At 38.8% G+C, this 15,581-nt stretch overlaps 1 protein-coding gene across 4 annotated transcripts in view; it reads right to left on the bottom strand.

The window, feature by feature from the left end:
- Positions 1-15,581, bottom strand: part of camk2d1 (calcium/calmodulin-dependent protein kinase (CaM kinase) II delta 1) — a 75,916-nt gene that overhangs the window by 15,220 nt on the left and 45,115 nt on the right. For 2 of the 4 annotated variants that reach the window (XM_033326793.1, XM_026353555.1), the window contains exons 6-13: positions 14,214-14,286; positions 11,196-11,298; positions 8,480-8,563; positions 6,339-6,433; positions 4,041-4,163; positions 3,846-3,929; positions 3,577-3,619; positions 1,149-1,189 (exon numbers count right to left, since the gene is read on the bottom strand). In XM_033326793.1, coding sequence (XP_033182684.1) covers positions 1,149-1,189; positions 3,577-3,619; positions 3,846-3,929; positions 4,041-4,163; positions 6,339-6,433; positions 8,480-8,563; positions 11,196-11,298; positions 14,214-14,286 — 646 coding nt within the window. The remainder of the gene's footprint in view (positions 1-1,148; positions 1,190-3,576; positions 3,620-3,845; positions 3,930-4,040; positions 4,164-6,338; positions 6,434-8,479; positions 8,564-11,195; positions 11,299-14,213; positions 14,287-15,581) is intronic. The other 2 variants (XM_026353558.1, XM_026353556.1) reach the window with 1 other exon arrangement.

Genomic DNA, 15,581 nt, shown 5'->3' with positions numbered 1-15,581 from the left:
ACAACATCAACTTAAGCTTTGGTGTAATGTAATGATAAAAATCAGTGAATCAGATTTGTTTATCAAAATTAATATCAGTCCATAGTGATCAAAATGAGCAGTGTTAGTGCTTGCTGTTGTACTTGGCATCAGAGTTGCTGTTAAAGCAGAGACATACAGATATATAGTAGTGTAATGACATTGCACTATGGTGGCACTGTGGACCATTAAAAAAAAAAAAAAAAAAAAAAAAATCAGATCTATAAGTTTGTATGTTAAACTAACTCTGAACCGGCACTAGCACCAGTCCAGAACTACTTCGTGGTGGTTGCATTTATATTCTTTATGTCCAGTAATGTTACAGATTATGTAAGTTAACAATATCGAATGCTCTACAGTACAGACGGTCCCTGTAATTGTACCTATGAGGAATGTGACTGTGTGGATGGAGATACTTTGCTTTCTTCAGTACCAGGCAGCTCAAATAAAATAGAATGCATCTCCATTGTTATCAAGGTGGTGGAAAGAGTCTCAGAAGAAGCAACTTTACCATAAAACTTGTAGGTAGCTCTTGTTAAGTAAAGTGATTATCATTATTTGGGTAAATTAAATGAAGACAATCAGACTGTGAAAGGTGAAGAGGAAGACAGAGTCTGGCTCATGAACATCTTAGATAAGGGTGAAATTAAATGACGGATTTAGATGCAGAGGGTGGGAACAGCAGAAGTTCACATAAAGACACACATTCCTTGGTGGTTACAATAGAAAATTTCTGACAGATGAGAGGAGAATAAAGAAGTCCATCTCCCATCCTTAGAGCATAATTTAATCATCAGTTATTAGTTCCCTCAGCTCAAACAACAGACACTCCTCCTCTCATACAGGCTGACAATGCAGAGGAGATCATTACTAGGTAAATATCTGTCACTCCCAATCTGCAACCAAACATTTTCACTGTGGAAACTCTTATTTTTACCCTTTAGAAGCATTGCTTGAGATAACTGAGAATGCAACACGTTTCAAACAATAGTTCAAATGAGGCCAAACCTGCAAAGATGCAATGGGATATACTGGACCATAATGTAAAACAATAGTACAGGACATCCAAGTCTTGTGTAGAAGAAATGAAAATGGAGAAGTGTGAAGCATGAAAAGGAAGCTGAACTTACTTTGACACCATCCGGCTTTTTGTTCAGCAGGCTTTTGGCTGCTGTAGAGAAAAAAGATAATGCAAGGAAATCAGTGACCAGCTGGAATTCTCTCACACACACACACACACACACACACACACAGACACACACACACAGACACACACACACACACAGACACACACACACTTCAAGGCTGGCCAATTACTAGCAACCTCAAAGTGGGCTCTGCTAGAATTGGAAAGGGAAGAGAAAAATGCAAATCAAGTCAGGAGGTAAAATAAAACTTAGTGAATCATTAGTCTGGAACATGCAATTAGATTCATCTGACAAGACTGTAGGAGTCCAGGGAACTGAGCTCTTTAGCTTCTTTCTCTTTCTCTGCCCACGTTTTCCCCCCAAACACCAGACAAAAACACCTTTGATTTGGAAAAGGGAGTGAGCTGAAAGCAAGTGAGCCATGATTGTTTTCTCAGGTTAGATGGCCAATCAGGGATCCCCTTTTTCTTCAGTCAACATGCAAGGACAGTGAGAGACACAGTGTAGATGATTCATAGGGATATGGACAGCAGCACAGGGATTTGGAGGTTTTGTGCATCCACTACAACAATGAGGGGTTTTGTTGGCATGAGAGATTTGTAAAATCGGAGACATGTGTAAGTTTAGTAAATGATAGAGGCTCTGCAATGACATCAGATATCCTCTGGCAGCCATACTGAAAAACTTTTTTTTATTTTAGTAAATATTTAAAAACACCTTATACTGTAATTTCTACTCTGTACAGCTCAAACTTTATCATCTCATTAGATGGAGCAGTTTCATATTTGAAGAACACCTGGTCAATGTCACTAAAAAAGAATGATACCAGAAGATGTTCTTCACAGCCGTTCCTTGCTGCAGGGGTTGTGTTGCTCCACATTCTGCTGTAAAATACTCCAAAAGCATTCATTGGATTCTAAGCTAGGAACATACTTGTTCAGGTTCAGTTTTTTTTTTTTCCCTTCCGTTTTTATTTTACAGTGCGTTTAGGATCATTGTGAGAAAATGATGGAAAATTATTCTCATTCAGTACTTGGCTTTAAAAAATTGCACTCATAGAACATCTATAAATGCACATCTGATCCAGACTTGTTTATTCTGGTTTCATTTGAACAATGAATGTGCCGCCAATAATCATCAGGCTTCTTTTCACTACCTTGGCAAAGTTTAATCTTGCAACTACTCTTGCTTTCTCAGTCCTCTGTGAACAATGGTTTTCCACTTGGACGAGGAGACCGATTTTATCCACTGTCCTTCAAACTGTGTGATTAGTCGTTGAAACAACTTCCATACACAATCCTGTTCCAAGTCAGAAGGACTGATTTTCTATGCAAAGTTGGGTAAACAGTAATTTTCAAATTGTACACGGTGTCAATTTTCAAGGTCAGCTGCTGCTCCTTGCACATGATGCTTACTACTCCTGCTAACCACTGCTTGCTTCTTCCCTGTTCAGGCAATTCTTAAACAAGTGGAGCAATGGTGGATTAAACACACACCAGGTCAAAACTGGGAAAGATGTGTTGTTTGTGGGTTCTTCTATAACCTTTATTCACAGTAAAATGTCCACTTACTGTTGGTACTCTAAAGCAATTTGTAGCGTGCTGTTCATGTTTGTTCATGAGCATTTATCATAGAGAGCCCTAGTTATTATCATAGTTACACCACCTTGTGATCACTTGATTCATTAGATTTAGATTTCTAAATTGTTTTATTTTGAGATTCCAAATGAAGCTTTTTCTTCCAATATGGCCACCAATGGACGCACTGTGTCTGCTGAAGGCCCTATACTGGAGCTTTAGTAAACACAACATGCCTCAGAATCAAACCTGACAGTGTAATTTGACACTTTGGAGAAGTGCCAACTACACTAAGGGCTCTTACCTTACACACGAGTTACCACACACACACACACACACACGCACACGAGCACACAAGAAGGGAAAGGAAAAACAACAAAAGTAAACACTGAGGGCATGTTTAACTGATACAGATGTAATACAGAGGTTACAAAAATAAAATTCAAGTAAATGAGGAAAAAAATAAAGTTTGACAAACATTTGTCATAAAAAGATACAATCAATAATGTTAAACTCTGTTTGAATGTTTTGCCCTTTAAGGGAACCTCAAGATAGAACTTTATTGACCCTTGTGGTCTTTCAGTCTCTGTTAATAGCAAGTTTAAAAGGGAGGACAGATGAAGTTTAATAGGCTCTAAAGGCCAGACTATGACATTTGAAAAACTGCTACAGTCAAAAGAGCAGCATCTTAAACAACAGCCAAATAAGATAAAGAGAGTTGAGGTTTCAAAATATAAAAAATAAAATAAATAGCTGTCATCAATAAGGGTACATGTTGATATGTGGCATATACTTTAGGGAGGACTGGAAAGAAATACCAGATTCAGTCCTACCTGAGAAGTTGCGAGTGGCAAGCATGGTAGTCAGGATAGCACCCTAGGGAAAGCGCAATGGACACAGAGGAGTTCCATGTTTACACAGGCTGAATAGTTAATGATTACACACTGTGGGGGCTATGACTGGACCCGAGTGATTTTTGTAGAATTTATCAAATTTAAACCTAAGTGTTTCTCAAAAGGACAGGACTTTCTCTTCTAAACTGAATTTAGCAAGTCTTCTGGGAGATTTATTGTCTTATATAGTAGCTCCTGATGTCACTCACCTTGAGTTTCCTTCTAGCATTAAATTTCTTCAGGCACTCCACAGTCTCCTGTCTGTGCATCATGGATGCCACAGTGGAGCGTTGCTGTAAACACAGGGAGACAGGGTCTGTTATTTTACAGTGTCTTCACAGGCATCTGCTGTGCTACGACAAGGCATTTAGCAACAAGTGAAAAGGTGAATGTGTGAGACGTACACAAATCCAGGGGTGTTTGAGTGCGTCTGTGGCAGTGACTCTTTTAGCTGGATTAATGGTCAGCATCTTGTTAATCAGATCTTTTGCCTCTGGAGTCACTGTGTCCCACTCTGGAGAAGGGAACTGTTAAAAGGAATGCAATCCAAGTGTTACTATACTGTACATTCATTCATGTGTTATGGCTACGCATGATTAAACAAGATTAACGTACGGCGGCTGGTTAGTGTAGTGGTAACATCACCGCATCCCATGTGGGAGACTGGGGTTCAAATCCCAGCTATGGCTACCTCCAGTAGGGGTCCTTAGGCAAGACCTCCTCACGCTGCCCTGCCTACCATTGTAACTTGTAATGACTTGTAAGTCGCTTTGGATAAAAGCGTCTGCTAAATGACTGTAATGTAATGTAATGTAATGTAACGTACATTAAGACTTGTTTTTGCAATGCACATGATTTCTGCTTATTCACTTGTATAAAAACAATGAAGTTGCACTTTTATTCAGTCTTTTATAAAGCTGTCACTGACTTACAAAACTATGAATATCAACACAAATGCAGTATCCCAGCAGATTTTTAGGCTTGCTTTCTCTATCAAACTGGTAATAATTTAGGCATATATTGATTAAACATCTATAATACCCAAATAAAAATACCATGTGGAGTTTGTTCAAAAAATTCTGTTCTGTCAGATTTTTGTCACTAGATACACTATAAGTATGCTTGGTGCGCAACAACAGTCCTGACTGTATTATCCTCCTCGTGAAACATCTGCAAGACATTTATTTATTATTTGTAAGAGTGGCTCATGCATGCATGGAATCTTGCTAGCTTGCTACATTCACCTTGCCGTCCATTGCTACTTAACTTGATGTATGTGTGTGTATGACAACACAGATTCGTTCACTAATTTAGAGGATTAACAAGTTGGGCTCAGTACTCAATTTTACAGGTGCGAGTTAGCAAAACAGGACCAATGAAAGATGTTTGGCATCACCTGTGTGCTGGTAACTGCATGTACATCCTCCTTTTATGGAACAAAAAGCTGATGAACTAGTACTACTAGTAGTGTTAAAATATCTAGAGAACCTTTTAAGAATTACATAAAAATGCATATTATTGTGGATGTGTTTACAAGTTACCAAATCACTGTGTCTTGTGTGATTTTGAAGGTTTAAAACTATTTAATTAGTCACTCCATACATTGTACATCCTCTATGCACCTTATTCCACCACTTCTTATATTTACACGCACACCTGACCTTTATTTTCTGGGTAAGTTCAAGTCCAACGGAGTGAAGTGGACTTTATAGTTTAACAATTTTTTTTTTACCCATCTTCCTGTTCTTTCCCTCGTCCCACCCATTTGACTGGTTGTGTAGTGGAGATTACGCAACAAATAGTTTTTTACAGAGCTACAGCCTCTTTCTATGATACATGTTCTCAACAGATAGTGAAACTAAATATAAGAGAGTCAACATAGCGTAGTATAACAGACGATGAAAGATGAAAAAGATATCACAGAGAAGGACTGTAGATGATGAAAGAGTTGTTAGTCAGCTTGTCCCCAGACTCAGTGACTTAGGACACATGAGGACAACATTAAATCAACACAGTTTGGTTGTACCCTTTCGCTAAAGATTTAATATATGTTTCGAATGATAATGTTTATGGAGTGTATTGGTCATCTAGGTCATATTACACCACAGGTGCTACTCCATGTCAACTGAATTTACTTAAGGTAAAAGTATTTAAGAGTATGGACACGAGCTTGGACACCACCTGAAGTGAGGGTAAAATGGATGAAAATGAATGGAAAATTTATGAATAAGTGGATAGGTTCTGACTGGCTGGCTGGGAGCTATTTCACCTCCGTGGAGTCAGTCAGAGAAGACTGGTGGTTTGAACAAGTGAATCAGGTCAGTTACAGCAATGTGGAACCATCACATCACAACAGAAGGGGGTGGTTAATGACACCACTCACCACCCCTTTACACTACAGTTAAACAGTCATTCAGGTCACTCTGACACACATGATGGTTGGCTGGACAACAATCCACGTGACCTGAATTATCATGAAATTTGTAATGACACAACTCCACACAGGTTAAATACCCTGAACCCCAACCAGCCAGTTTGAACTGCAGAAACTTCAAGCAGTTGCCACTGAGTAGCACCTTTGGGATAAAAAATATACTAATCTTAGGACAATATTCCAATGCAAAACCTGCATCACGTGTTGCCATCTGTTCCATGACTGCATTTTTATCTTTATTCCTTGTGAAGTGCCAGTGACCACTCACATCATAAGCTCCAGCTTTAATCTGTTGGTACAGTCGGTGCTGGTCCTCATCCCAGAATGGAGGATATCCCACCAGGAGAATGTAGAGGATCACACCTGCGAGCACACACACACACACACACACACACACACACACACACACACACACACACACACACACACACACACACACACACACACACACACACACACACACACACACACACACACACACACACACACACGTTGACAGACAGCTCACTATGTGAACAGAACAATATTAGCAGTAAAGACTTGATTATCTAAACCATAACTTTGAACCAACAGTCTATAAATGGGCAAACCTAAAAAGAAACAAATACACATGAAAAACATGTGATGTCTAAATAAAAAAGTAGTATCGCAACAGACACACTAAGTGCCTGTGTTCGTGTGTGTTACCAGGGAAGGTTGTTTTTGATTGGGTGGCCAGTTGCCAGGAAAAGATGAAAGGTGCTCTGTCGGCGAGATGAACCACAAACACAAGACAGGCTATTGTGTCTGTGGGTTCTGTCAGTCCGTGCAGGTGTGTGGAAAACAGTTCCAGTGTGGTTTTAGTCTCCGTGTGTGTTTGACACCTCAAGCCCAGGTGGCCTGGCCCATCAGCAGTGTTTGTGATGAGCATCAGAAATGATTAATTCAAGAGGTCAGAGTCTTTTGTGCTCCTCAGTAGTAGAAGAGCTAGAAAGGAACACACACTCCCGCACACACATACTACACTGTAGAGTACTGAATCAAAAGAGATAAACTAAAACTAAAAGTAATTTGAAAAGACATTAAAAAAACATTAACTGACTGTCATTTGTAAGCCAGCTGTTGTATTTTGACAAGAGAGTTATGAGACATTCCACGACAGCTTGTAAACCTAATACATCAGTTCATACTTTATCAGTATTGATTTTACATTTCATTTACTCTGGCTGTGATGGCTGCAGCCTGGGCTACACCATAAATTTGGTAATGTTTTCCACTTACCCTTAATTTTACCTTATGCTCAGTTTGGTTGTTTTTGGTTTCCAGTTGTTATAATTAAAAGAAACCCCCCCCCCCCCCCCTCCCTTGTTATAGTTCACACAAAACTTTTGGTAAATTAATTTGTTTGTTTTGTAAAGAAACTTCAGCAAACTGGCAGTTTAGTGTCTGTTTGTATTTGTTAAGTCACAGTAATGTCTATCCCCGTGTTTCTTACTGACCAGCCAGTATATACTGTATGTTTCCCTTGTGTGTCACTCGTGAGGTCAGTTTTTGTCTTTGTTTATGGTCGAACTTGTGTTGTGATTCAGTTTGTAGTTGTTAGTTATCCTCTTGACCTTTTTTTTTTTGTATATATTGTATTTTTTGACAAGACACTAATGTTAGGGATCTCACATTTTATGGCAAATACTACCTAATCTTTGATTATAGGAAAAAATTACATTTGCAATCTATATCTGTAATTACTGCATACATTTTTGCAATAGTATGCAGCATATAAGGTCAACTGGCTGTACTTTGTGAGGCAGAAAGAGACATTTCATATAAATTTGTATTAGCCATCAGAGGTGCACAAACTGGAGATTAAAGTAAGAAACCTGCTGAAAGTAAGTACTGTAACAAATCTAAAGTGGCATACTGGCTTGTCACTAAAAAAGAAACACAGCCAGGATATTTTAATATTCAGGTCATGTGTTTAGGCAGGAGACATTACAATATGAACATTGCCTGAAGGCAAAAAACCTGAGATTATGAGCCTATCCTGAAATTCATGTTCAGTTAATCATTCCTGATCAGATAATCATGTCTTGGATGACTGAAAATCCTCACAGCCATTATTAGCCTAGTTTAGCATACGACTGAAAGCTAGCTAGGCTACGCCAAAATAATTCCAGAAAAGTCCTGCAAACACATCTCAAGCTGGTAAAGCTATTACCTGCTCATTTGATTTAAGTCAACATCGTTTCTTTACAAGCAATGCCTAATGTGGAACTATTTATAGAAGGGCTACAGTTTGAAGATTTTGATCGCTTTTTTGAGATAGACCATTGCCCACTAAGTATAGCTGATTATAAGCAGCAGCTCCATGAAGCTTACCCAAATTACACAAATCACCAGTTTCCTTCTAAAACAAAAAAAAGAAAATCTTACCACAGGCCCACATGTCCACTGGCTTGCCATATGGGTCTTTTCTCAGCACCTCTGGAGACAGGTAACCTGGTGTCCCAGCAAAACCTGAAACACACAAACCTTAAACTTGGCAACTCCACATAAGATGAAGCCCTTCAAAAGCTTATAAAAGCAAAAGAAATCACAGTAGCTAAGGGCCGTGCTCCTATAAAGTTAAGTTTATGAGCTGTGGTTAACCAGCTTCCAAGAAAGCATAGGATCCCTCTGTGGGTATAAATATTGGTTCATGATCAGCATCACACAGCCTACTTAAATAAAAAAACTCTAAGCAGACCCTTTGGGCAAGGAGAGATACTACGACTAGTAGACAGAGCACAGTGTGAACTGGTTCCAGATGGAGGCTGGAGTTGGGGGAATAAAGCAATTATTTCTCCATTCTATAGGGAATAACGAGAAAGAAATAGGTCTGATATCATCCAATCCAAACTTGATATAAGAGCCGACAGCAGTGGCACACCTAGTCCCTTTAGACCAGAGGTGTGATGCAACAAGGGAGTGACTTGGGCTTGGATCTTTTGATTTTTCCAGTTTATAGAAATACAAAACTAGGGCAAAAATAAAATTTGTCTTTCATATTTCTTTATTCATCTAGGTAAGGAAAGGAGAAAAAAAAAGTTACACTGTCAGCTAAGAGGAAAATTTAACTGCTACAGATTTATCCATCAGCAAAAGAGTATATAAGAGTCGGTGTGTGCATGCACTCAATTAACCAGGTTACATTTCGCTTTTTCTAGTGAGCCGATTTCTTAACTGTCATGTGCATGGGGAATCCAGTTACGATAATCAGGGTAGGGGATTAGACTTCTCCAGGCAGACTTCTCGCAAAAAATTCTAATCAAGGTTTACTAATCAACTTTTTAAAGAAGTGCATGTGCAGGTCCAAGGCTGCCCATAGGTTGGCACTCAACTGAGAACTGTGGCTCAATGAAAGAACAAACCACATTGGGTGATGTGGCCTCATTTTCAAATCAAGTCAGCTGAAAATCCAACTAAAACTGAAAGCAACTTGTAGATGTCTAAATAAGTTGATTTCTTAGGTCGCTTTCACACCTTAATTTGTTTCCTTTGGTCCGAATCAGTTAATGAGTTTGTAACTTTGTATTAATTTCTCTTCAGTTCGGTTTCGTTTCACACCGAGTAAAAATCCAAACAAACCAAAACACGTCACTGAAAAAACGACGTAAGAACGTCCTCTCCGCTTATTGGTCAGATTGTTTCTGCTGCAGGAAATAAAAAGTAAATACAGGAAGAAGATAAAGTGTTGTTCTACTGTACGTTTGTGTGACAGTAGGGAGATTAGTTTTAACTATAAATGTTAATGCAGATCGATCATCCCGTTCATTATTGTTTATTACGTTACATCGCTTGCAGAGTCATCAGACCTGGTGTCTGTGAGACACTTCACCTCCTTACGTCTCCACATTTGTCCTCCATTAATCAGACAGCATGTTTTTGTTGGACAAACGAAAGAAATGGGAATCTACACTCTACCCAAAGTCCTCAAATCACGAGATTCATAGCGTTTGGTCCCGTTTTGTTTCGGTACGCGTTCCCACCAGGAGGACCGCACCAGAGTTCACTAGATGATGCGGATCGAGACCACCTCGTTTTGGGGGTCTCGATGCGGTTGTTTTGGTGCGAACTCAAGTGCAATTACCGTGTTCACACCGGACAAAACGAACTGCACTAAGAGGGAAAACGAACTTGAGTCCGATTTAATCGAACTAAATCCTGTAGGTGTGAAAGCAACCTTAGATTTGGACCGTTTGTGGTGTAAAATGAACTCTGTCTATATCTGTTTCACAGCACTGTCAGTCACCTTTCACAACACGTGTATGAGAAAAGCAAAAACACTCATGAAGTGTTTTTTTTTTTTTTGTTTGTTTTCTATCTCTCTACAGTTAAAATCTGTAAACCATGCTTCCAAAATCAGATCACTCATCTGCTGCATGTATACACAAATTTCCAGTAACTAGGTTTCTGTGCATGTAAACGCGTTCCGATTACCAGAGAACACGGTTTGCATGTAAACGCAGTGAGTGATGATGCCACATTTTCACAAAAGACCCACAAAAACTAACAAAGAAAACACCCACAGGTCTGTGTATTGAGAACAATATATATCATGATACAAGAGTCAAATTAATATAATGTGATGCTGTAAGCAAGTGATAGCGATACTTGTGGATTTTTTTACATATATGTGAGAAAAACTCTGAGCACAACCAAATGCATACAATTTCAGTTAAAAGGTCTTAGAACATTCTGCAATACAAAACAAATGACTGGGTTCGATTCATTATTGTTATTATTATTATTATTATTATTATTATTATTATTATTATTATTATTATTATTATTATTATTATTATTATTAAAAAATGTATTTAGTATTTTTGAGAATCACAAACCATAATCGCAATACTCAAGTGTATCCCTACTTTCCTACACCCCCTCTAAACCACTGCTGTCACCTCTTTGGCATATAATATCACACTCAATATTTAAAGTCAATATAGATCAGACACTAGGCAGACAATAAATATACAGTTTGTTTTATTTTCCTGGTATAAAACAACACTAACTGTATAATTATGCATTGTAATAATTTAACCGCAATATATTATTATATAATAATATTATAAATTAGCAAAACCTAATTGACAATTGTACTCACCAAACCATGCCTGCTGGTCTCCCTGCACTTCAATAGCCAGGCCAAAATCAGCCAGTTTAACTGCTGCCCCCTTCAACTTGCTAGCTAGGAGCAAATTCTCAGGCTTGGAGGGAAGAGACAGAAAAAAAGTGCATCTTACATCAGATATAGAATATAAATATCATTAATCAAAATCAACATGGTTGAAGTACCCTTGAGTGAATGTCTGAGCCTAACAAATGTTTACTGGAGGAAGACACACACAGACACACACACAGACACACACACACACACACACACACACAGAGAGAGGATGAATAATGCATTTTCTAACATTTGCAAAGCTATTTTTCTTGATTTTCTTGGAAATCATTCAAAATGACTAAGCTGTAATGTAAAAACAAAAGACAAGTGTCAAAGGGAAACTTCTTTTATCTTGCAATGGTACCATCCAAGTATCTCAACAGCAGTGTGTGACTAAATTGTATTGAGAGGGACCATGTAAGCCATAACTCTCTTTGGAGGTTCTCACACATAGATGTTAACTGCCTGCCCTGCGCAGCCCCCACCATCGAAAAAAAGAGGAAAAAAACATTAACCGCTTGGATTTCACTTAGCAAACAGGTAGGAGTATTCTATTGGATCTTTACTGCAGTGGTTAATATACTTCAGCTGACAATCTTAATGTACTAAGTGGCCAGTCTTTACCATCAATGAATCTTCTCTTTTCCTATGGCATGTACATATTCCAAGATGATGCTACAAGGACTCATTAGGCTCAAACTGTGCAAAAGTGGTTGCTGGAGACAACTGTACACATTGGCCTGTCATGATATAAACGATCTTGGTGAGAAATTAATGCAGCTCTGGACAATAGTAAATGTGATTTTGGCTAAACTTGGAATGATGACACTGCAAAGGGATGTTGTAATGAAAGCAAAAGAAGGTCCAAGAAGTATTAGAGTGTGTGACTATTTTTAGGGCAAGCAGTTGATTTCCAGTCACATATAAATCAGTATAGTTCTATTTGCATATTTGCACCAAGGTGGATGTTAAAAATGGCTATAACAAAAATAAAACCTCTCAGATTTTAAAATCTTTAGTCATACCAATGAAACAATATTTCGTTAGACTGCCTTTAGCTTTGATTACGACACTCATTTGCGGTGGCATTGTTTTTGATAGATTTCTGCGATGTCACAGCATTTATTCCCGCATTAATTTTTTGCTAAAATCTTTTTGCTAAAAATTGGACTCTCCTCGATCTTTCCCTGGCTCTGGTTGATTACCTTTGACCACTTCCTGATAGGACCCTGCTGTTGGTATTCACATACAGCTGTTACCTGTGATCTGAAGTTTATGCCATTTCCTGCCCCATTTCCCGTCTGCAGTCTTCGTTTTAGTCTGATAAATGTCAAATGGATGTTGCTCAACTCAGCTCTGGTCGGCAGTTTGAAAAATGTGGGGGTGTGGAGAGGTGGGTTTACCAGAACTCTGTAGCCGACTATTCATCCTTGCTGCAGGCTAGACTCTCCAGGCTACATTAGTTGCTACTAGAATAACACATGTGAATCTCTAACCAAACAGTCAGTGCTGAGATTAGTGACTCCTCAAGTTGAGATAAATACTGTAGCACATACACAGCATGCCAAAGTTTAAAAATGAACTGTCATGCTAAATAAAAATGTACTACAGGACAAGTCATTTGTAATGGTGTTATAGGAAAAGCAGTAAAAGCAGCAAGTAATAATCTCCTGTGTGTGAGCCATTACTGCTTCACCAAAAGTTATGGCACTTGACAACAGCATGTAATAAATCCATGAGTCTAGACTCTTCACATAAACTAGAAAGCTTTACACAAACTTAATAAAAGGAGGTGTGTGTGTGTGTGTGTGTGTGTGGGGGGGGGGGGGTTTAAGCTCCCTGTATTACATCATTATCTTCATCATATGAACACACATACAGAAAGTGGCAAACAGTGCTTTCCATAGTGCCTCTGCTCTGCAGCTTGCTTATTTGTTTTGGGAGTATTTGTTTGGTCTTTGTGTTTCTTCATTGAGCTGTGTCAGCTTCCTGGCAACAGCCAATCAGAGTGCTGGGAAAGGGCATCCGGCAAATGCAAAATGCAAGCTTATTATTGTTGAAGGTAAACCAAACCTCAGACACACCCAATTCATTTGATTGGCAAATCAGAGCTTTAGGAGCAAATGACTGTGAGAAAAAGCTGAATTAGAGATGAAAACAAGACCAATAAATGTAATGTTTACCAAAGTGCAAGCTCAAAGCGTGTATTTGTTGCAGAAAAAAGAAACCCGGTAATATAACTACCTGTGTTATAAGAACTTGGTAGAAGCAAAGTAAACAAACTATAAGAAATTGGTAAAAGCACTACACCAACAATCCCAAAGTGGAAGAAAATTAGAAATATGTACAATAAAGTTGTATTAAATGGCCTGAAAAGTAAGAAGGTTCAATTATTTTGGCCAACAGTACCATAGCGAACTAGAGTGATCGCTTATAAATACCATCAAAATCAGACATCCCTGCTGTGTGGCCCTGACAGAACAAATAAGCCTAAAAGGAAAAAAAAGAAAGCAAGAAATATGGCCTGCAAATGTTGGACCTCACCATGCCTTCCCCACTTAATCTGAAAGCATCAACATCCTTCCTTTCTTTTCACTATATTTACAGTTGCGCATGAAGGGGTGCTGTAAGATCAATATCATAACCTTATCTTTTTGTTGGGATGTTGTTAGGTGCCCACATGTTGCACTGATGGTGTACCACTATAACCCACAACATGGGATAGAAAGCAAACATAGCACTTAAAGCTTTTCGTACACAACAGACCATGTTTGTTGACTCAAGCTACAGCTCTGCTTTATACACTGAAGTCAGCCTGACAAGAACATTAGAACATTATTCCTCCTGGTGTAATGAGTTTTAAACAAGAGCCCATAGTACAGCAGCATCATAGAAAAAAAACACGTTGGATTGTGCGCTACAGAGTGCAAGACTGTTTAGTGTCTGTCTACGTACCTTGAGGTCACGGTGGACCACACCCATTTGGTGGCAATGGAGTACAGCCTCTAGGATCTGCTGAATGCAATGACTGCAGACAAACACCAGGGGGAAATGGGTTAGTGTCAAGCTACCATACACTGTATCAATTTGACTCTCAGAGAAGGGAAGCCATGGAGATTCAAACACAAGCATGTTTTCCAAGTGACTGACATTCCACTTTAAGGTTCAGGAAAACTAAATAGTGGCAAAAGCACAAATTATGTTTGTTTAAATAAATAGGAACAATCTGATATTTGGTACATGACATCCTCCTCGTCCAGTTCAAAACATGGTTTCAGAGAGATGCTACATGCACTTGGTGCCCTGGCATACAGGAGAGGCAGCCCATGATGAGATCTACCCTGCCCCAGTGTTACAACATCTTTTGCGTCCTCCTCCTAACTGCAACTGCCCTACTCTGCAGCAGGTAGGTTTTTTAAACAGTCCTGTCAAAGTCAAGGTGGGTGTGTGCAAGCATGACTGGTCTGGTTTTGGAAGAGGTGACTCTTGGTGAGGCGATTTAAAAATTCTGAAGTAGTTATTTTAGAAAAAAATTTGATAGAAACACCTAGCCTAGCTCTGGCCAAAGTTCAATAAACACCTCTAAAACTTCCAAAATTCCCAAATGAATGGTAGGGATTCCCTAAGAGAGTCGTGCACAACACCAATTTTGCAAAAACTTGTCCACTTGCAAACCTTTGTAATGGAACCGACCCTTTACCTGCCAGTAAACAAACCAGATCTGAACCTAACCTGATCCGTTAATGTGAGGCCCACAACTCTGGATAGAACTGCAGTTTTCATGTCCACATAAGGGCCAGAGTTCTTTGGAAGGTTAAACAAAGTTCTCACACAGCACACTGATGGACCCTTCCTTAAGGTTATCAGTTTAAAACATTGACAATCTCTACATAACACAAGTGTAGCAGATATTGATCTGCATGACACTGTTGTGAAATGAAAGCAAAGCCTTGAACTGCTCTGTTCAGCTACTTAACAAGTACAATACAAATAAATGTATTTCCATTTTAGCATGCAAGCACGTTTGTCTCATCAATAAAGTTCCTACCAATGTCAACTTTGAAATCATCTTTACATATTAACAAAACCTACAAAACAGAATCTAGACTTTAGTGTGGCTCCTTTGTAAAGCTAAACTTTAAGTATGCCACATGCATTAGCATTCAGTATACAACTAAACTACGTACACCCCTAAATCCCTGATGAGGTCCACTATATTGATTACAAATGCTGCCTAATAATACATTATGTGAGCCATGCCTGGCCAAAAGGAGTTTCAGAAGATCTACGATCAAGAATTGATGATTTAAATAAAGCTGGAAA

Source organism: Anabas testudineus, chromosome 18 (assembly GCF_900324465.2).
Source record: "Anabas testudineus chromosome 18, fAnaTes1.2, whole genome shotgun sequence".
In the NCBI taxonomy this organism is placed as follows: Eukaryota; Metazoa; Chordata; class Actinopteri; order Anabantiformes; family Anabantidae; genus Anabas; species Anabas testudineus.
Note: the sequence above shows the minus strand (reverse complement) of the source record. Positions and strands in the feature narration are given on the sequence as shown.